At 39.4% G+C, this 22,588-nt stretch overlaps 4 protein-coding genes and 1 long non-coding RNA gene across 8 annotated transcripts; 2 read left to right on the forward strand and 3 right to left on the reverse strand.

Moving 5' to 3' along the window:
* Nucleotides 1-40: 40 nt before the first annotated feature.
* On the reverse strand, nucleotides 41-6,192 carry LOC110843091. 2 transcript variants are annotated; one of them, XM_035848138.1, is made up of 10 exons: nucleotides 5,135-6,192; nucleotides 4,481-4,889; nucleotides 4,361-4,399; nucleotides 4,125-4,295; nucleotides 3,945-4,061; nucleotides 1,473-1,610; nucleotides 1,225-1,372; nucleotides 981-1,151; nucleotides 573-869; nucleotides 41-484 (listed from the first exon to the last, which is right to left on the reverse strand). In XM_035848138.1, exons 2-10 carry the CDS (start codon nucleotides 4,865-4,867, stop codon nucleotides 369-371), a joined length of 1,584 nt encoding a protein of 527 aa, XP_035704031.1. In that variant the 5' UTR covers nucleotides 4,868-4,889; nucleotides 5,135-6,192; the 3' UTR covers nucleotides 41-368. The 2 variants fall into 2 exon arrangements, with proteins under 2 accessions (XP_035704031.1, XP_035704030.1); XM_035848137.1 differs by having other exon boundaries at nucleotides 5,066-6,192.
* Nucleotides 1,686-4,473, forward strand: LOC110843090. Of its 3 annotated transcripts, none has more exons than XM_035848140.1 (9): nucleotides 1,686-1,872; nucleotides 1,951-2,036; nucleotides 2,124-2,252; nucleotides 2,318-2,474; nucleotides 2,554-2,748; nucleotides 2,831-2,995; nucleotides 3,061-3,213; nucleotides 3,288-3,472; nucleotides 3,620-4,473. In XM_035848140.1, exons 3-9 carry the CDS (start codon nucleotides 2,240-2,242, stop codon nucleotides 3,904-3,906), a joined length of 1,155 nt encoding a protein of 384 aa, XP_035704033.1. In that variant the 5' UTR covers nucleotides 1,686-1,872; nucleotides 1,951-2,036; nucleotides 2,124-2,239; the 3' UTR covers nucleotides 3,907-4,473. The 3 variants fall into 3 exon arrangements, with proteins under 3 accessions (XP_035704033.1, XP_035704032.1, XP_021944698.1); XM_035848139.1 differs by having other exon boundaries at nucleotides 1,688-1,872; nucleotides 3,288-3,915; nucleotides 3,983-4,446; XM_022089006.2 differs by having other exon boundaries at nucleotides 1,688-1,872; nucleotides 3,288-3,915; nucleotides 3,986-4,446.
* Nucleotides 6,193-8,456: 2,264 nt separating the features above from the next.
* On the reverse strand, nucleotides 8,457-11,498 carry LOC118434621. The gene is made up of 3 exons (XM_035848544.1): nucleotides 9,268-11,498; nucleotides 8,734-9,188; nucleotides 8,457-8,666 (listed from the first exon to the last, which is right to left on the reverse strand). Exons 1-3 carry the CDS (start codon nucleotides 11,371-11,373, stop codon nucleotides 8,564-8,566), a joined length of 2,664 nt encoding a protein of 887 aa, XP_035704437.1. The 5' UTR covers nucleotides 11,374-11,498; the 3' UTR covers nucleotides 8,457-8,563.
* A 5,064-nt stretch (nucleotides 11,499-16,562) lies between these two features.
* On the forward strand, nucleotides 16,563-21,065 carry LOC110844568. The gene is made up of 3 exons (XM_022090796.2): nucleotides 16,563-16,997; nucleotides 17,549-18,134; nucleotides 20,016-21,065. Exons 2-3 carry the CDS (start codon nucleotides 17,563-17,565, stop codon nucleotides 20,137-20,139), a joined length of 696 nt encoding a protein of 231 aa, XP_021946488.1. The 5' UTR covers nucleotides 16,563-16,997; nucleotides 17,549-17,562; the 3' UTR covers nucleotides 20,140-21,065.
* A 22-nt stretch (nucleotides 21,066-21,087) lies between these two features.
* LOC118434444 lies at nucleotides 21,088-21,795 on the reverse strand. Its single transcript, XR_004834029.1, has 3 exons — nucleotides 21,576-21,795; nucleotides 21,376-21,499; nucleotides 21,088-21,310 (listed from the first exon to the last, which is right to left on the reverse strand). It is a non-coding gene; the product is annotated as an uncharacterized LOC118434444 (long non-coding RNA).
* Nucleotides 21,796-22,588: the final 793 nt, after the last annotated feature.

Genomic DNA, 22,588 nt, shown 5'->3' on the forward strand with positions numbered 1-22,588 from the left:
ATAATAATGTATATAATTTTTACACTAAAAATAAAACGAATCGGAGACGGTTACCCCCTTAATCTTCTTTGAAGGGCAACACAACATATTTATTTTTAGTGCAATGTAAAACTTGTTTGACATTTCTAATGAATTGCGACATAATACACACAACATTTACTTATGTACATCAACGGCGTGTACTCCAACAGTAGTACAATACGCTTAATCTCTTAGCAAAAGATTTTTAAAGACAACTATAATTGACATCACTAATAATTTTGAAATTTACCAGGTCTCAGCCTGGGACTAATACTATTACTAATAATCAAATATTAATATATCGAATTCAACAAGATAATATTAGTTTAATGAAGTTATCGGTGGCCTTAGTCATGTTCCATTTCGCCAAGTTTTTTGCGTTCATCTTCCTCCAGTGACTGTAACACGCTGATTTTAAATTGTTGGGCCACTCGTGAAGGTTTCTTTAACCTGCAAGTGTTTACTAAAACACAAACAATTGCAATTATTAAAAACTTGAAACATGGTAATCACCAGTTTTCACAAAAAACTTTCCAAATGCAAGAACGTACGACGATGAACAACAGAGTCCTCTTCAAATCCTGGCATCAACATTGCACTAGTGTAATTCTTTGTAGGATTTGCGAGCTTGAGGAAGAAATCCGTCATAATGTCAAGAAATTCTTGACCAGCTATGAAACGCGGATGGAAGACGACATTTTCCTCATTGTAGTGACAATCATTGTTGTGTGGATCGTCTGAAACGTTGACCATCGGATTTGCAGATGAGTCAACACCCGAGTTGACATCAATTTCTTCTCCACTACCATCTCCACTTCCACTTCCCAAATAAAAGCTTTCCAAGTTTTCTGTAAAATACATACATATAACAAAAAAGTTTTGCACAGAAAATAAATATGATAGTTTATGTTATGTAGTTCTAATTGTTAATTTGATAGACAATTAATAATATTATTTACCGAAATATTCGTTAGTAGGGGCGATGAAGGAGTGCTTCTTGTGCTGAATTGTTCCATTGCTAGCAACGTCAATTGCCTCTTCTGCAGTAAGTCCACCACGATACCGTAGTTCATTCATCAGCTTTCCTTGTTGCCAAACTAAGCATTCGTGAGACGTGGAAGGATGACCACCTGATTTATTTATATTTCATTAATTCACAAGCCCAAAAAAATGACAATTACGTATAGATATAGAGATACACACCTTTGCAATTGACGCATCGAAAAATCTGAGAGTTACAGTATTGCTTGGCATGAGGTTTTCCGCAAATTGGGCATCGAATTTCCGCTCGACATTGTTTTCCTTGATGTCCATATCTGCAGCACCTCGTACACTGCATTGGATTAGGAACCTGTTAAGTAATAATAAATATTCAAGTAATCCCGTATTTAAATAAAATTGAATTATGTATAGGCGCAATGATAACTAATTGTTGTTATTGACATATGTACCAGAATTTCATAATCTTTTGCATAGACCCGAATGAATCCAGGCAGGTACCGTAAATTGAAGGAGACAAAGGCACAAGGGCGTTGAGAAGGCCGACTTTTTCCTGCACACCGTTCCGTGATGTACCTCACACTGTAAACCTGAATAATAAAGTACAAATAAAGTACTATTAGTATTATTAACAACTTTTGACATGTGGGGCAAGTCGAACCAGATGAACTGGGTTTGCAGCAAACATTGACGTTTGGATAGTAAATACTAGTCACATGGTGGAATTAAAAAAATATTTAATTTGAAGAAAAACAATTCCTAGTCAGTTGTCGGTGCTATTTTTCGGTATGTCTCGGCGGTTTCTTTTGCGTGATGGTAAGATGGAGGAAGAATTGTTGGAAGAAAGTACAGGTAAGTACTTTGCCGTTGTAAGAAAATATTATAAATAAATTATAAATAAATATCTAAATATTCGTTGTTTTTTTGCAGGAAGGGAACAAGTCCATATAAAAGTTGAGGCTATCGTTCAGGTCAGAGATTTGCGGGACAGACTGCACAAGGAGGTGTGCTCGCATGTAAGTATCACAGCCACGAATAATGTCATTTTTTAATGTCATACTCGAAGTTCAAATAGTAAATTTTGTATGTTTAAATAAATCCAGATAAGTTCATCTAAACACATTTCGAGAGATGATTTAAGCCACCGTGATTTCATCTTCAATTTGCAAGAAGGAAAGATGGTAAATTGTATGCTGTAAAAATTACGAAGGAAGAGGTCATGAATATGTCTGGTTAGTAGCAAAACAAGCAAACTAACGTAAACATTGTTGAACTTTTTAAGTTTCCATTTTTTTAGCTGACACCGTTGATTTACATTCGATGACCGCTCTACTCTGGCGTGACCCCCATCGCAGGATTCGAGAGATAACATTTGGTGTGTCAGTGTACAGTGACCCTCTCGTTGCCGCGAATAATGCTATACACTATGCGTATTCAGGAGCTTGTTCCATTTTGTAAGCATTGTTGATAAACTTTAAAATCTATTACACGTATATATAATGCAAGTATGTAAATGTGTACATTTTTTCGTAGGGACAAAATTGACCCGAGTTTCACAGCCGTTAAGACTGATCACGTGGTGTATCCTATTTTTGCTGTAAATTTTAAATCAGCCACTGGGCTCAAACAGTATCGAAGGCAAAAGGATGGATCTCCTGGATCATTTCAAAGCAAAGCGACAGTCGCAGTATTTCAAAATATTGCTCCACAACTCAATCAGATAATCGAGTAAGAAACTAATAATTTCTAATCAATGAAATTTATGTGTTGGACGAAAATATATGAGTATGGTTGTTAATATTCATTTCAGTGGAAAATTGAATGGGTTACTCACACATGTCAAGAAGGAGAAAGAAGAAGAATTGGTAGTGACGATTGTTCCCAAAAAGGAATCATCAAAGCCCCGACCTAAGCGGTATAGATGCAAAGTGAACGGTTGTTCATTTGCTACCTCCGACACATGGAACTTCACAACGTAATTGACGTCTTACGTTTCTCAAAACCCATATAATATAGAGGATAATTTAATTTTTTGTCTAGACATGTAAACACTCATACGAAAGAGGTATCGTTCCAGTGCCCAGGGTGTCCCGCACAATTCACAACCAAGGGAAGTATGGTTAGACACCAACCTATCTGCCCAGCAATAACGGGGAAGGCAGTAGGAAAAGTGTCTTTTGGGCCACGACGAAGGTGAACATGTTTATTATTATTTTCGCGATCATTATATTAAGGTATATGCTGTAATTATACTTTTTTAAATAAAGGACCTCCTCTACCAAAAACAAGACGCTCCCAACTGAATCTGCCTCTGGCAGCCTCCCTCGGAAACTGCCCTTTTCCAATTTAACAAATTTCTCTCTCAAACGGCCCAACCTACCGGACGTCCAAGGAACAATCAAATTCCCCCCCAAAAAGCTGGCGTTAAGTCCAACTCCGAATATTGTAGAAGGAAACGCCACTACCACCATCACGACATTACAGTCAGAGAATGAAGAATTGCGCCGAGAGAATGAAGAATTGCGCCGAGAGAAAGGAAACGCCACTACCACCATCACGACATTACAGTCAGAGAATGAAGAATTGCGCCGAGAGAAAGGAAACGCCACTACCACCATCACGACATTACAGTCAGAGAATGAAGAATTGCGCCGAGAGAATGAAGAATTGCGCCGAGAGAAAGGAAACGCCACTACCACCATCACGACATTACAGTCAGAGAATGAAGAATTGCGCCGAGAGAAAGGAAACGCCACTACCACCATCACGACATTACAGTCAGAGAATGAAGAATTGCGCCGAGAGAAAGTGCAACTCAAAAGAGATAGGGCTTTTGCGTTAAGAAAAGCAAATAATAGTACAAATAATACTGATTACAGACGGTAAAATCACTAGGTGCAGATTCCTTAATAAAAGTACCTTACCTCTGGTAAGGTTGTTCTAATTTCACGCTTTAATTCAGCAGGTTCCATATTTATTGGCAAGTCCTTAACAAATCCGACAACTCTGGGGCTGTTGGGGAATGTCATTTTGCAAGGTATCTACATTGTTAGATTGGTAACGTTTAAATCATTTTGTAATCATTTTGTGCAAAGTTTTATTACCGTCGCAAAGTAGCCAAGTCCACTGAGAGCATGAGCTAGACGTTTATCATCCGTGATTACCTGCAAACCTCCATTTTTCATTTTTTCATATGCAAACTTGATGTTAAGCACGGCAACTGGATCCCCGTCTGTGATATGTTGCAAACTCACTACACGAACTTGTTTAACAATCTGCAAAATTTTCAAAGTGGTTATACTTTTACTTGTCAAGTTAAAGGATTAAAATTAAAAGCAACCGTATAATCTGGCAAATTCGTCATTCGACACCCACTGACCTGTAAATAAATATTTAATTGGTAAATAAATTGGTGTACAACAACATTAATAAAGAATAGTAATTAAGATGCAACACTCACTTTGCTGTAGATTGAAATTTTGTACTTGTACCGTTCATCAAAGGATGTTGATGCAGAAACAGAAGGCGTAATTTTGCTCTTCATCCGGGGGGACACAGTTGTGTTAGAAATGGACGTAGTTGCTGCTGGTGAAGAAAAGTTTATTGGAACTTGTGGAGCCGGCTCTTCGTCTGTATCTTCCTTATTCTTGTTGTCCATTAACCGGAAAAGGTCACCACAACCTCGGCGAGGTGATTCATCATCAATGGAACTGATACTATCGGAAATATCCGGAATTTCCACATCTTCTCCATCACCCTCGATTCGATGGGGAGATATCACCTTTCGTCTCATCATTTTTGCCTCTTCTCTTGGCTCATCACAAGTTGCACTTGGATGATTTCCCATTCCCAATTACGTGACAAGCGGCCTATAATAAATGTGTATCAAAATAATAACGTTACATTAATCAACAAAATTCTCTTCCCTCAGTGGTCCACCCATGTTTATGTTTAACTCCACCTTGACCTTCCAAAATTTGCTCAAAGAAATTGCAAAAATGCGAAACCTTAAAAACCAGTCAGACCAAAAGTGCTCAGGCATTACCGTGGTCCAGGAACTATGTTGCAGAGGAGTCTCACGAGTCGATAAGCCTTGAAATTAAATGATGATAACCTTCAATCAGGAGGGCGTTGATGCGGTCAGCTGGAGGGGAGACTTGGACTGAAAATTAAAATACCGAAACGAGGCAACGATGACCACCTAGGAAACGAAGGCGAAAGGGGAGAAAATGAGACAAAATTTTACTGAGGTCATTCACCTCACTCATTCATCCATTATGAATTTATTTCCTTTGCAGTTGAAATTTTTGTGAGGGTGCAAGCAGAGCTGGGAATCAATCCGGATTACTCAATGTTAAAGAATAGAGGGATTGGGGATTGGGGATTGGGATTGGCCATTTAAACACATTGACTAATCCGGATTGATTCCCAGCTCTGGGTGCAAGTAGGTCAAGGTTGCTTGACAACTTTAGTAATAATTACAAGGTTGCGACAATTGCTTCGACGCCTAAAAAACTTCAATTTTCGAAAACCCTGGTACCTTTTGGAACCAGTGTGCGTCGCACAAACTGTCGCCCAGAAACAAACCGCACAAAAATTGTCAACATTCACATTTCGTGCTCTCGATTCTGGAATTAATTTTTTAATCATGGATGTATTATGATAAATTGTCAAGCAATCTTGCACTCAAAGTTAGTGAGCAGAAAAGACCAAAATGTCTTTTCTCCTCACTGAAAGACTGCTAGAAGAAAATAAGAAAACTGTCTTTTCTAATTAAAAAAAATTATCGAAGGGTTTTTACGAGCCTGTCGACAAAAAATTGAAGGAACATAAAACTTGATTTGTTAGGGAAGGAATAAAATAATACGCGGTAGGTGGGTCAAAAGGTCAAGTTGTCTTTGATAGTTTACCTTACACACTTTATCATAATGCTAAAAAATAATTCTTCAGTTTGTAACTGGCGTTAAACATCACCATTTCATTTCTTTCTTGTTTTAGGAACGATGACTGATTACTGAAATGTTGCTTGATAAGGATTTGGGCAGCCTCGAGTGGTGCTATCCGGATCGTCCATTGATGATCAATAGGGTGTGACCTTGCGACATGTCGATAACACCAAGAAGAAGTCTCTGTCGAAGTTTGATGGAAATCGGATGAAAAATGGCGAAGTTATGGCATGGCGACGAAATTTGGCGAAAACAAGGTGGTGGCGATGAGTGTGACCTTGCGACACGTCGATAACACCAAAAAGAAGTCTCTGTCGAAGTTTGATGCAAATCGGACGAAAAATGGCGAAGTTATGGCATGGCGACGAAATTTGGCGAAAACAAGGTGGTGGCGATGAGTTTGACCTTGCGACATGTTGATAACACCAAGAAGAAGTCTCTGTCGAAGTTTGATGGAAATCGGATGAAAAATGGCGAAGTTATGGCATGGCGACGAAATTTGGCGAAAACAAGGTGGTGGCGATGAGTGTGACCTTGCGACACGTCGATAACACCAAAAAGAAGTCTCTGTCGAAGTTTGATGCAAATCGGACGAAAAATGGCGAAGTTATGGCATGGCGACGAAATTTGGCGAAAACAAGGTGGTGGCGATGAGTTTGACCTTGCGACATGTTGATAACACCAAGAAGAAGTCTCTGTCGAAGTTTGATGGAAATCGGATGAAAAATGGCGAAGTTATGGCATGGCGACGAAATTTGGCGAAAACAAGGTGGTGGCGATGAGTGTGACCTTGCGACACGTCGATAACACCAAAAAGAAGTCTCTGTCGAAGTTTGATGCAAATCGGAAGAAAAATGGCGAAGTTATGGCATGGCGACGAAATTTGGCGAAAACAAGGGGGTGGCGTCGGGTGGGACCTTGCGACATGTCAACAACACAAATAAGCAGCATTGTGCCAAATTTCATGCAAATCGGCCGAGAAATGGCAAAATTATGGCATGGCGACGAAATTTGTCGAAAACAAGGGAGTGGCGTCGGATGGGACCTTGCGACATGTCAACTACACCAATAAGAAGCATTGTACCAAATGTCATGCAAATCGGACGCGAAATGGCGAAGTTATGGCATGGCGACAAAGGTTGTCGCCATGCCATGCATTTATGAGGGGGGGAGCTGTTAGCCGCCCTAAGAAGGGCGTTTCCAGAGCACACGACGAGGACGTCGCTCCCTCGTGCTCCACGCGGGCGGGCCCCCACTTGCGCCCTGAGGCGCAAGGGGGGTCTACCTCCACCGACCGGGAAAGCCCTGCCCACGTCACCGCCTCTGCAACCGGGTTCCCCTAGGGGGCCCGTCTGACCCTCGCCTTACGAGGTGGGAGCGCACCCGTAAATCGGCCCCCATTAAGGCTTCGAACTCGGGAACCCGGTCGGCCCCAAGGGGAGTGCAAGCTAAAGAGCCCGGTCACCCAAGGGTTGGAGGTAGAGAGCCCCTCTCACTTGGCAAGCGCCACCCGCACTTTTGGCAAGCCCCGCCGGCTCCCTACCCGGTGAGTCTGCTGGGTGGGAGGAGCATTGGAGGGGGGACCTTCCCGTAAGGCTCTCCCCTTGCAGCGTTGCTCCCCCGGACCACCCCTCCAACGGGAAGAGAGTCGGGGCTGTGGGACAAACCACGGGTGGACCCGACTCCCCAGAGAGGCAGGGCGGTCCAAGGGCGCAGCTGCAATGGGGAGCTCACCCAGGGACACGTCCCCCACGAGCGCCTCCCGCAGACTAAAAAATTTGCGGAACGAGACTTGTACTAGGCAACTTTGTCCCCCTAATCACTAAATGTGGCCACTTTTGCAAGAAAATGGTTCAATGACCGGACTTGAAACTGGTCAAATCAGCCTATTTTTTGGTAGTAGGGCAGTATGATGTTGCATTTTGTGCATTAAAAGTTTCAAAAAGGTCAGTGGGGGTTTTCAAAACGAGGGGGTGGGGTATGGCTAACATGCGTATAGGAACATCTCACATGTTCCGTGTTTACAATTGTTACAAATAATTCAATTAATTACATCAGCATTGTTGGGGGTGGGAAAATGTTGATTCTTATAGTTTTCTGGTCGCTGATTTCGAATCCGAGGTCAGTTTTTCGATTGCGACATCATGGGAAGGGACACAGTGCCAATTAATTATGTTAAAATAACATGCAAAATTATAAAGCTGCAAATATAAGGCTGGGTTTGGTAGCAATTTATGAATAAATTAAAAGTTGACATAAATTCATGTAACTCTTGTCACGAATTAATTTTTTAACCATGGATACAAGAATCAGTGCAGTTGTAAATGTGAAATCGGCTATTTCGGCGTTATGGTAGAAATTTTTGTGCTTTAATTACCATTAGCGACGGCCCAAATAATTAGCACTTCAAAAATGGAGGTTTTTGAGGCTATCGAAGCAACTGTCGTAACCTTGTATTATGATAAATTGTCAAGCAATCTTGAAAGTAGGTTCAGTTTTTAAGTGGAGTTTACTTGTTTTATTGATTAAAAAATATATAACAGTGCTCTATTGGATAACCAACACAGTTCTGAGTAGAATTATTATATTGCTCGACTTTATATTGCCTTCAGTGGACAAGAAAATTTATGACACTGATTTTTCTCTGCGGCTCGAATGGACTCTTGAACCCACGGATTCGTCTTCAAATCATGAAACAATCTGGAGAAAAACACAATTATTATGTAGATCTGTCGGGATTACTAGATAAACCATTTATTAGGCTTACAATGAGAACTCGTGAAGTAGGATGTCTCGTTCTCTCGCGTTCGTCGTCGAAATGTTGGTACAAAAATCTTTTTGGATGCAGCTAGAAACTATGCGAAGGTCGGAGGGTTTGAAAATGCTGTTCATTTTCGTAGGCTGGATTATAGAAGAATCATTTGAAAAGTGGACATCCTGAGGATTCGACCTTGTTAATGAACATTCCACCCACTTTCGATAGCTATCAGTATTAAGGGGAGAAGTGACAGTGGTGTTCTGCTGTTCTTGTTGCGAAGGGTGGTAGTAAAATCCCCCTGGACAGTGTTCCCAAGGAAGGCCCTGTTTGCTATGGAGTGACCTTCGTCTCCTTCGACCCATTCCTCCTGCGGCCGCTGTGACGGGGAGCATAAAATTTGGAAATGCAGTTGCTGCGGACGAAGCCGATAACCCTGCGGCTGCTGTCATCGGATTCATCATTGACTATGTTGTTAAAATAAAAATAGGATGGATTATTAAATAGGTCAACGTTTTTCGTGTACTCACAAACATATCAACTTACAGGGATGAGGGTAAGTGCACTGAGAAGCATGGCGCCCTTCGTAAAGAGACTTCGATAACCCGTCCGTTCTCTTTGATTGTCCCGACCCTGTTCTCTCACCTGCTTCCTCAAATCTTGGAGGGCAATTTGTAACCTTTGTTCTCGAAACGCTTCTCGCAATGATGTGAGACCATCGCTCCCAGCACTTCCCCACCCAAGGTTTTGCTGACCAAAGGAAGAGAGCGGAAATTGACTTCTGCCACCTCCCAACAACCCCCCAAACAGATTTAATCGTGTATTTTGTGGTTGTAGGATTCCAACAGAACTTCCTCCACCACCACTGCCTTTCGATCCTTGTAATAAACTCAACAACTCGAGGTCGTTGAGAGTTAAGTCATATCCAGGATTACGAGCTTGACCTAAAAGTAATTCTTGAAGAAGGCTAGATTCCCTTTGTGGGGCAGGTGTTGGGTTGCTATTCACTCCAAGAATTTGGGAAAGATGAGACTCGAAAGGTCTTTCCTTGTTATCATCGCGAATTCGTGAGGGTGGCGGAGTGGTTATTGTAATTCGTGAGGGAGGTGGTGCTGGAGCACCGTATGCGCTTGAAGGTTGTTGGACAAAATCGTCTGCAAAGGAAGATTGTTCGGTCTGGACGGGACGATTTGAAGAGATTTTATGAACCACGTTCGGCACCTGAACCAATTCTGTTACTTGACGAGTTATGGGGATTGTTTGCAAAGTGATGGTGGTTTCATATTGATCTCCTCCTGCGTCCGATTGTGGTGGAGGTGGAGCTGGAGGGGCTGCCGGCGACGTTGGGGGCGGTCCGTAGCTGGTTTCCGGTTCATGATGATGATGGTGACCCTTTGGACCATATTGTGACGAGGAAGGAGGTGGCGTAGCGTAGCTGGAACTGCTGGGGGCATTGAATGAAGGGGGAATCTCGTATGAGGTTGAAGGAGGCTTAGAGTAAGAGTCAATTGCTGGATTATAACTTGATGGAGGTGTCCTACTTTTGGTGACGAAGGTCCGTCGACTAAAATCATCTTCAGTGTCTTCTTGCTGCTGGTTGTTGTGCCCATCATCGTTAAAGCTTGAACGAAAAGAGCCCTTTTCTGAGTCTGTGTTGTGATATGTGTTGGACTGTACCATGACGGAGGGTGGGTATCCTCCTCCTCCTTTACTACTACTTGGGGGTGGAACTCCATAGGATTTTAAGGGAGGTGGTGGGGGTGGTCTTCTTCTAGGTGGTGGGAAGGGGGGTCGGCCATACGGTGGGGGTTTTGGTCGGGATTCCTCATTTTGGATGTGATAATGATAGTGAATTTCATTTTTAGGTGGAGCTACGGTGGTTTCAGGAATTTCTCTTTGAGGATGAGTCGGTCCATCTTTTTTTGGGTGTGTGTAAACGATGACCGTGGGACCTCCAGAGTTTGCAGACACGTGAAGCGTTTTATTGGCGTGCTGCTGCTGTTCGTCATCCCGTTTAGCGGGATATGATGCAGAGTGATCCCAACCATGTCGATAAGGCTGTTGTTGACGGGGGTGGTGGTTGGGGTATTGATTCCTTCTTGGAGGTGGGCCATAATGGATTTTTGGACTTTGTGGAAACGGTGGAGGACCTCGTTGAGAGTTGAAATTATTATTCAGAGTGGGAAATCTTGAAGAGGGAACGACAACTTCTTCCGGTGAAGTAGGTCTTCCAGCAATAGAGTTCACAATGGGGACAAGGAAACGCTTATCCCAATACGGCATGTCAAACTCATTTGTGGGAGTTATATGCGATACCTCGAAATCAATAGAGTCTCGCGGAGTCCGTGTTTTTGCACTGCTTTCCTCAGGAAATGCACCTTGATTCGGAATTTCGTCAAATAACGAAGCTTTCTCCTTTTTCCTCTGATGTTGTCGATATGATGGTTTAGGACCTTTAGTGGTAGTCTCTAGTTTGGTATCACTGAAGCTTTCCGACTCTACGGAATTATAATCCGCTGGGGAAAGAGCCCCGTTTAAGGGAACCTCGTCAAATAATGATTTCTCGCCGCTTGTTTTCTTCACCAATAACAAAAACACAATGTTTAAGAGCAGGATTGCAGGGATATTACGTTGAATGAATTTCGAATGCATTTCGACTTCAATTTCCTCCTGCCTGACTGTCCATTGAGACTGATGGCAACAAATTAAAAGTTCTTGAAACTATCCCAATAAAGAGACAATATTTTTTGCATAATGTGGGCTTTTTACAAGTGGATTTATTCGCCATTTTCAACACTCTATACTGTATGACCTTAAGTACTAATTTCCAATAATCTCGCATGCCAAACAACATTTACTTATCAAAAATTACTTTCAATTGCATTCATTAACACACATTCGGAGGTACTTTAGATTGATAACGGGTAAAAGGGTGTTGTGTTACGCATATATTTTGCAAGGATTAACTGTTGTCACTTTCATTAGAAATTGAATTGTCTTAATCTCATTAACGCACATACAGATACATATAAAAATTGGCCAATATATAGTAGAAATTGTAGCACAATTATCATGAGTAGGAAATGCTTCCATTCCACGTTGACGTAGTATACCCTGCGGATGAGTAATATGTTTTCGCAGAGTTTTCTGATATTGGTGGCCACATTTGACACTATCTTGAAAAGTCCATTAGTGGAATGGATTATCCTTGTAATTTCTGGATTTGGCGTGGATGCATTAGTTTATTCATGTTTATTTATTTCAATTCGGTTGATAAATCATATAGCATGATGGCTTTATGTGTTACAGTTGCTCCTATTCTACGACATATTTGCATACATATATGTATTATTAATTGCATATGTGCAAGCAATTTTTATGTACTTTTGAGATGTCATCATTAAGTGCATTTCATCATTTCCTGTTCACCCATTCAAATTTTTAAAAAATTGAATGACTCATCTACTTAGAAAAAACAGTTGACAGTGCAGCCAGTCATGTTCTTCGTCTTTTTGAAAACGAAATTATCCCTATTTTGCAAAAAATAATCTTTATTTCCCATTAATTTCCCCATATGTAGTTCGTTTACATACGTATGCGCAGCCAACTTTTAGCATTGTACACACGATCGTTGTTGAAAACCAGGGGGGTCACCCTACAAGGCCTTTCTTAACAGTTTGATCATTATAACTTTACACTCGTATTGCAAATAAACAGATGAGCATGGCGGTTCCGTAAGCCATGGTTCAGGCTAAAAATGTAGCTAATTATTTTATACCCTGACTGAATTTTAAGGACTAATGAGTCTAAACTGCATATCCCAGAGGCATCATCAGTTATAACTTGAGCACATTTTGTTAAAACCAGAAATTTGCCTGCATTTATTGCGAGTTACGAGAGAAATCTCTTTCCGCTGATTTGAAGTGATCTTGCAACAAGTTTCTCAGCGAGAACAACTTTGTCGAGAGAGACGTTCATTGAAATAAGTTTACTATACATATGTACTATTTGAAATGATGAGTCGTCCTTCCTGATTTTGTGAAGGCGTGCAACATAAAACTATTAATGAAAAGATAATAAATTAATTTTCCACCACATTTCGAGACTTGCAGTTAAGAAGAAAAATTAAAAAAACCAGTAAAAACGACAGTCTTGAAATCATTACCTTTTAGCAAATGTGAGAAAGTTTAGGGAGCACGTAAATCGACATTTCGTGTGCGTTTCTTGTTGTGATTTCTCATGTTTCTGATGTTGCTGATCATCTTTTAGCTTATGATTACGATCAATAATAATAATATTCACAAAGTCCTTGCAAAGTTGAATACATCGATGATGATAGTCGCATAATCCTCTCCTCGTCGCAGGTAGTCAAGGAATGCTCACCTTTGTAATGCAATGAATTGGGGTGAGGGAGTAAAGTAAATGTCAAGAATGATGTAGTAGCATTTCACAAATAAATTATACTTTTGCTCATCGTCTTGATGAGAGGGTCCGTTGTTGTGACTGGTTTAAATATGCGTAGTTTGTGCTCAGTTTCTCTTTCATAGCTCATTTATTTAAACTAAATGCCTGGTAATGGGGGGTTCTATTTCTAATGTCCGCTGATTTTACTGGTCGCCTATCCTGCCAAAATCCTACCTCCCATCAATCGACCTTTTAATGGTAGCAATATTTATTAGGAGTCCATTATATCATTGCACTCTCAGAAAAATTATATCAAGGTTGAGTGTGAAAAGGAGAAAAAAGTCGAGTTTTTCATGCGCCCTATGACTTGACGGAATATGTATTATAAAAAAGAAGCCAATTTAAAAAGCGTTAATCATTTAGAGCACAATGACGTTTCTACCACTGAAATAATCTATATACACATAAATGTTTATATAAATATGTATATTCAGCGCTTCTATTTTTGCATGAAGGCTTCATCACACAAATCATGCATGTGTATACAAATACATAGATCCTCCAACCGCAGGCAGGGAAACTTTCTCCTGTTCTAGTGAAACTTTAAATGCTTTAAAATCAAGGAAGGTCAGAGTTAGAATTGATCAAGCTGTTCAATTAGTTAACGGGATTTAACAGTTCATTCATTCATAACAGGTGAAGTTGTTGGACCCACCTACAACAGTCTCAAAACCACAATGAAACCACAACGAAACAACTTTGAGGAATGTGATGAACTTTTTTATAGTTTAATCGTTTGACGGCTACTACACAATAATTGATCCCCACCCACTATGGATTGACTAATGGGTTGTTCTTTTAATTTCCATAATTTCCTACGTAATAGGCTAAACGAAAGTTAACGGTCTAGCGTAGCATTATAGCGTACAATTACCACCGACAGTGATTATAGGCTCGCCTGGGTTGCCATTTTTTGATGTACATATTATTCGTAATTATATCAATCAAACTATTAAAAATAAGTCAACATCTCCCATCGAGATGAGTTACATCACTTGTGCATATTGGCAGTTTGATCCATACAATTATAGTTGGACTACAAGACAATTATATCGAATCATAGCTTTCACCAACCAGCAAAACAATTACAAAATCATTTTTTTCTAATTAGACTCATACTCCACAACTTTTTGGATTTCCTTTATCAACATTGCGCAATGTTGAAGGTGGAGATTTTTTGAGTTTATGAAATGGTTCCTTATTGCATTTCCTTCCATTTATATTCACACCCCGTGAATTGGAAGCGACAATTAACAATGCCTTTTGTGACGATACTTATCTAAGAAGGAATAAGTGTTCCAACAGCTAATTATTACTACGGAGTGATCTGGTAATATTTTTCAATTAGCAACCTCATAAATAACAAGAATGGGAGGGATGATTTTGTGGCTGGTTGAGCTTGGATTGAATTAAGTAAGCATTTGCAAGTCAGTCCTCATCACGGTGTAAGTGTGTCTAATTGCAAAAATACAATTATGATTCCGGCAGTCAACTCCATTTATTTATTTATTTATTTATATTTACTGCTCAAAAAAGAAACCATGATGCCAACTTTCGTTTTCATTGTGAATTGTGTAAGGAGCACGTAGTGGAAAATTAATTAAGGATCACCCATCCTTGCCCACATAAGGAGAAAGGAATTAAGGAACTACTCCAAGGCTTTGCTATTATTTAATCCAATTGCTCAACGAAAATAGTTTGCTCATGGCGATGAAATGTTTACGTTCTATGAATTGGCATTATTCATATGATACTCTGAGATGAATAAAATATTAAAATTCAGTATTAAATTCAAGAAGTACTAATGTTTTACAGTTCTTAGAATAGAAAATTACAAATCACGTGTACACATAATATCAAACTTATATTTTCCAACATGAACCACATATGCATATAGTTTACTAAATAAATTATTTTAGAGATTTTATTTTCATAATCGCTTCAAAATTATCAAAAAGGGAAACAAAGGAAACTCGCATGACTTTGTGATATTAGACAATTAATTGTGATACAATAAGTGATCCAACCCATGACTCTCCTGAGTTTGATAATCTTAATTACCCAACTGCATCGTCGAGTCAACGATGTCATGCTCTCAAAACATGCTGTAACAATGTCTTGTGCGCTATATAATAAATTTTTGTATTGTTGGTTGACATTGTTGAACTCGGCGTTTATGAATTTGCTCGACAAATTATGATGACGTGCAATTATGTAGTAGGCAGCCAAGCATGTCTTCTCCCATTGTAAACCCTCATCATGCTTTTTAATGCCCATAACTTTAGCGGCACCTCAATAATTGCTGTCATATATTATGATCGTAATAATCGGTAGCAAAAGTGATGCGTGTTGACAGATGCACAATGGAATTTTTTCTCGAGTCACCGAACTATGTCAGTAAAGTGGCCAGACCTTTCCAATATTGGTCACTCTTACTTTTATTTCCGTAATTTCACCCATGCGTGTGTCCAAGAGAGCATTATGTATCGTTGAACTCGACGTGATTAAACCGAGCCAGCAGTCAGAAGTAAATTATGACTAGAAAGGTGCCGACTATTTAGTGATGGATTTATTTATTCGCTTTGTAAATGGATGCTAGCTCGTTTAAAAAAATTAAATCGTCAAATAGTATCATTTCAAGAAATAATTGTACTTTAATTCTATGAAAAATATGTCAGGTTATTCAGACTGGATGCAATCATATAAACGGATGATTTCATATATGTAATATGCACACATGTTACAGGCAAAGGCTAACAGAGACTAACGGCAATTGATATAACTTCAATCAAATTAACCTGAAAAGGAAAAGTTGCACTTCTGAGGCAACCCCACACAATAGCAATAAGCTGCCCAGTTTATAGCATTTCATAGAGTTTTTTTCTCTGCCCACTCGTATAACCTGCATAATTTTAGCGTAACGCGAATGCACTGAATTATGGTCATGCACATATACCCAGCAGATTATGGCATGGCACAGGCATCGTAAAATTTAATGAATGACTCGAATTACTTATATATTCAGGTAATTCCACCACCAGAGCTTCACGGGTAGAAGGGGCTATCTTTACACCATTTGCATTTTGAATTGTTTTAAACACTTGCACAAGTTATCCCCGTCTAGGTAAGAACAATTAGTTGGGGGAGAGTGCAAGGTCTCTCTGCGATGTGCTGCATGTAAATATGTACGAATGTATGAGTAGTACGGAGTACAAGTCAAACTTCCTCCGACAAGTCAATGTGTAAGTGCACTGTCAAGGCGACTTTTTCATTGCTGGGAATTTGCTGAGAAGAGGACTATACGACGACGCTGAGGAATTAATAAGAGTACCAAGCAGCCAATTCAAAGCTACAAATACAGGTTCGCTTATTGTTCTTCACTGACTCTGATTGTTGATGTTGGTCGTCGCAGTAACACTGCCGCAACCTGTCTGCCTTTAACGTGAGATAACTGTGCTTTTGGGTATCAGTGATAACCTGGTCACCGTCCATCATTCACATATTTTGCACGTAGGAAGAAGAAGAAAAAGGAGGCTTGCAAAGAAACCGGTCTTTGATTAAAGTGACTAAAGTTCAGTTCCTCATACTTTGTAACCCAGAGTGGACACCTTTTCAGTTCACCAGGATCAGTCGTGGTTGGGAGGATAACCTAGAATACGAATACGCAAGTAGTGGTGGTCATAAAAAAGTGGGCATCTCAAAAATCGGAGTTTCTTGGACTATTTTCTGACAAAAAAAAATCAAAAGTGATTCGTCGTGTTGACATTAAGTCGGATTACACACGCACACAACACTACTCCCTCGTAGAATAGGTGAGAGGCAGTTTTAATGGATTATCTCTCTATAATCGGTTTATGGTCATAAATTTCTGAACCTGTGGTAACGAGTGAATAGTGTGGTGCACACTTGTCGACTGAAAACTTTATCATTCTAGAGTAACAAGACGAACTAATATGCTTCGGTCATTATGTTGGGATTGACAGGCAATTATGCACCAAGACACTTGCATTATCCATCGTAGTGAATTTACAGTCGTAGATTCGCCAATTAGAAATCTATTTAAGATTTGTGATTCATGAGCATGCGAAATTCGCCAAGATATACACACATAAACAACGCTATGTTCTTATCTTGTTGTGGATCGGTCAGATCGTGTCTTGTCAACAAGTTGTAATCTCATTTCTCTGCCCTCAGAATGAAAAAGTTATACGCGTAGCCTAAAAATGTTTCTGTTAATCCATGAAAATCGTAAAATTGCTATCCCGCTGTGTGGACATTACTGGGTTCACATTATTCTCGTATTTTTAGACTCCGCAAAACCGAAATGGTCATCACCTTCATTTTTGTTCTTTCTTTCTTGCAGATATCAAATTCAAAATGAACAAAAGACTTGGCCTGACCCTCTTCGTGACCTTGTGCATCGTGGCATGTGCATTCGCCGGACCAACTCAGACCGGAAACAAAGTTCGCAGATTAAAATCGAAAAGTCCTGTTTTCACTGAAAAATCCTCCTCTTCCCAAACTCAAAATGTGAATCCAAAGGACAACGAAGTTCAATTTGACACGACCCGAGCGCTCATCAAGACGGCCAAAGCCTTGGCTCGCTCTCACTCGACGTCTGAAGTGCTCACCCTCAATCTGACGAACCTTTTGATTCTCGTTGTGCTCAAAGCCATCATCTTTGGCATCGGGTTGTTCTACTTTGGTGGAGTGAGTTTCAAGGGAGGTCACGACCACGGTCATGGGTGGGGCCGTTCCCTGGAGGGCAAAGAGAACCCATCCTCCATCATGACCCAGAGTGAACTCCTCCTCATGCTCACCTACGTCTTGGGGTCCTCCACAGACAACTACGACTGCATGTACCGAGTAGCCTGTGAGGATCCGGCTAAGGCCAAGGACTACTTGAATGCTTCCAACATGCTGCTTAAGGGTGCCAAATATGCTAAAAAGTGAGTTTTACTCTTACTTTATTCCTCTTCCTGCATGCAAAATATCTGCATAAAGCCTTTCACATGCCTCGCGTCACAGCCATCGTTCATGTCTCATATGTAACAGTTTAATACGTATGCAGGCACTGTTGGGATTAGATTTGCGTTTTCTAGCCACATCACATGTCCTTTTTCCCCAGTTCTCAACTCTGTCTCATTTGTCGGTCTACATAAACTATAGATTCACTCTCATCACACATACGTCTCCTTCTTCTTCCGGAATGCGTTGAGAGCCACTTTCCCACGATATGCTCACAGCCATGCACCTATCCGAACCATATATGTGAAAAGCATCATTATTCCCCGTCGAATTTTTAAATTGTTACAAATATAAAATTACCATAATTATACTCGCTCGATAGAATTATCATAATGACGCCTGCAGATGAGTCTACCTATTGAATATATTCACGCACCTATTAGATTCATAAATGTCGGAAATAATATTCAGTGTTTGCATTTTTTGACACATCTTTAATGATTAGCAATTCCATAATTATGGAGTAAATCTCTGTAAAAATATTAGAATACGGTAATCGTTTAGTGACTTTTTTTACCTGACTAATTTAAAGAATTACAAAGACAATTAAACAGCTAAAGAAAGATAAATATTGGCCAACGAGTTAATGTATGCCAAAGGGATAGTCATAAATGGTGAACTGTAGAGAGTCAGTCGGTCATTTGCTTGTAAAACATTACGAAATGTAGATTGAACCACCGAGTGAGCTCTGTCTGATAAAATGTGGAATACAAGTTTTGTGGTCAAGTGGATGCACACCAGCCGACTTTTTGGTGTCGAAAATGGGTTGTTGGAGGAGTTGAATCGATGCATGTATGTTGACCATTTAAACTGTTTGGTGAAACGATCGGTCGTGGTAGGTTCGAATGGTGGCCATCTTTTGCAAGGTGTGGAGTGGACGACGGATTTGATTTTGAATTTTAGGTCGGCATATTACGCCATTGAATCCCATCCTGCATCATTGGAAGGTGGTCCGTTAGGGTCAGTTCATCATCTTCCTGTTGTGGTAGTGTGCATCACCCAATTCTTTCTATGGCGAGGCTTGAATGCAGTGTGGATATCGATACAGAGAGTTGTTTGCCCCCTGGAAAAGCCGGATTGACAACTTTTTCTTCCCCCTCTAAATCACAAAACTAGGTTTACGCTATTCTACTTATTCGTCGACTTCACATACACGTCGGACTCGGTGTGATCAGAAACCTTACTCGGAGTAGAGCACGATGAATGGTAGATAGTTTAGTATTTGGGTGTACAGTATGAAAAAATTGGGTATTTATTTACTTCACTCACTTTTGTGTGAACCTTGATCTGCTGACTTACATTTTCAAAGGTGAACCACAACATCTGAATTTTAAGCATATTTCAAATTGTGCATTTAATGTATGTATCCATCATAAATTGCATTTTTCCGTTATAACTTTCTCCATGTTACAGTGAGTCACATGAAAGAAAATTCAATTAAGAAATTAACTGGGAGAGCATTTTAACGAGGTTCACGTTCACTTGATGAGAGTCGGAAGTACCAGAATGTGCTCCAACAAATATCACAAACTCTGCCAGAAAAACGTTTGGTTTCGTTTGCAATCATTTCACCCGTATTCAGCTCATAAGCATGTGCATTAAGTAGGCGATGTAAAGTAAGTCAGATAATTCACCACAATTATCATCACGCTAAATTTTATTCATATGCTTGCATATGATTTACATATGTACAACAGTTCAGATACATTTGACCCTAGCATTTTTGTAAATTTGGTGTATGCAGATAAATACTATGTCCGAATTTCGACTTGAGTCTAATGAAAACTCTTGAATATTTGCAGATTCTTGTCGTACAACCCCAAATACGAGGATGTCGTGAGAGGACTTCATGATGCCGTCGCCCACAAGAAAAATGGCGGAGAGTGCAGGGCCCGATATACCTGTTCGGATGTCCCCAATTTGTAATCATCAGGCTGACTAGCACTTAATAAGAAGAAAACGTCAATGTTCTGAGACACTACCAGTGCGATTGCTTACTCAAAATTCAAAATGTTTCCAGACAAAATTTCCATATTACGGGCCTCCATTATATAAGTAGTTAGTAAAAGTGTGGGATGAATGTAATTGTTGATTCATATCTTTTAATTCAAGAAAATTTAAGTAGCTTAATGATCACGTAAGCATAAAATTATTTCTCCTCTTAAATACTGCGTTAAGTTTACGAGAACTATTTTTATGAATACTGGGGAACGATTTTGGTTTGGGGTCCTATTATTATTACACTATTCCCTACCTCTCTTTTTCTTTGAAGCCAGTTACAATACAACATTGTGTGAGATTTGTTTGTGCTTTTCAAAATGCCATGGGCCTGCCTCCGAGGTCATTAATCATATTCTATGTACGTGTACGAAGAGGTGAAAGTCAACACAAGTATTTTACACCATGCATGCAGTCTCCACCTTCTAAATAAGAAATGCAATTTTTCAAAGTCACAATTGTCCAGAGCACACAATCTTTTCTCCCAGAAAAATTATTGCAAACCTAAAACACCTCGAAATTGTTCCACGTTTTTGTTCATTGTTGTTATCTGTTGATTTTTGTATCTATTTATGAAATTTATTTTTGTACCTTTGTTTTGTTGTAATTTATCTCTGACACATTGACCTGGACACAATTTGCTTTATTACACTTGCACCAAAAAACGAGAAACAAGAGAAAATTTACAGATTTAAATTGCAAAATAATAACATTGTTATTCGGTTGTGAAAGCTCAAGTAATTCTGTTGACCGTAAATGATAAATAATGATAATGTATTCTTCAACTCCATACTTTGTACAAAGGACGTTGTGTTAAAATGCTAAAAATAAAAAAAAACATGAGTTTAAAAATTTTCTTTTCTTTTCTGCAATAATCTCTCTGTATTCATAATAATTTCACTCTTTTCATTTACCGGCACAGCATAATTTCGCAATTATAATTAAAAAGTTGAAATTTACTTGTATGCATATATGTAGTTGGGGTTCGTATATAATTCTGTGGGTCATTGGCTCATCATCACTATTTGTTGTTCAACGATGATGATGATAGTCCCTGGTGGAATATGTGCAATGCAAAGCGTCATATGAAAATATGAAGCTGCAATGAAATGAAATTGTAATCACAATCAACCGTTTAAACAAGTCAAAAACAGGAATTTATACCTTGATGAATATGCATTTTTGCCAAGTTTCAAACTAAAAATTGTGTATGTGTCGGCGTGCTGACATTGGTTGTGTCTGTGTCATCACCATCACCATCAGATTGAGAGTCGGACAGGATCTTCATCTTGGTTCATAGGAGCAAGATTTTCAAGATATTTTGCCTATATGAATGACCACCACTGATTATTATTACTGCTCACCTGTGCTTTTATGGGTCAGTCGGATCAACAAGATGGACGATTTTATTTAATACACACGAAGAGGGAAGATAAAGTTGCAGGGCGACTTTTAAACCTAAACTGTATCTTATTGGGATGATTGACTAGCCCACCAGTTGAATTGCACCGTCCACAACACAGTGATATTTACAACTTAATGAATTGTCTTGAATGTGGTTGTTTAGCTTTTTCGATAGACCGAGTGCGGATACACACAAGTGTCCAATGAATGAAACATTCCAAAAGCATGACATACGTGACCCAATATTTATAATAAAGTGTAATCAGCGTGCCTAATTTACATGAGCTTTATAATTTTCTTTTTTGCAACAACCACGGATAAATATAGTTCGATTTGGGACTTGAACCAGTTGATTGAATCGTCCCAAAGTGCAACATCTTTATATTCTTTATGCGTAGAGGTAGGTCACGTACATGCATCCAAACATCGTGGCTTGTGGGTGGGGTTTTGATTTCTAAGAAAATTATCCGCATGTACATTTTCGACATGCATAAATATGTACCTGTATGCATATCCGAAGATGCGTATATATTATGTATGTATTACTCTGCTATATATATGGTCTCGAGTATGCTTTTTGCACTTTCTCTGAATGCAAGTTAGGGATAAAATGAAATGTAGTACAAAATTAAAATCGGTAAAATTATTTCAGGTGTTCCACACTTGGTAATGACTAATCATATCTTGAGTCGTAAAACTTGAATCAAGACACAAGATTCTCAGATGGAAATTTGCAACATTCATTAAATTCACACAACAATCAGATCTGCATATAAATCAAATGGAATATTTGGCCAAGAGAAAAAAAGACTGATTAGTATTCTGCATGGGTGCATTATCATCGATAGTCTACTCCTCAACAAATATCCGGTTGTTTTGTCTACATTTTTTAAGATACCTACAAATGTACTTATCTACGTAAAAGTATGCAGTGGTTATTTCTCAATTAAAGCTTGAAACTTAAATACCAATA

The sequence above is a fragment of the Folsomia candida genome, unplaced genomic scaffold, assembly GCF_002217175.1.
Source record: "Folsomia candida strain VU population unplaced genomic scaffold, ASM221717v1 Fcan01_Sc002, whole genome shotgun sequence".
In the NCBI taxonomy this organism is placed as follows: Eukaryota; Metazoa; Arthropoda; class Collembola; order Entomobryomorpha; family Isotomidae; genus Folsomia; species Folsomia candida.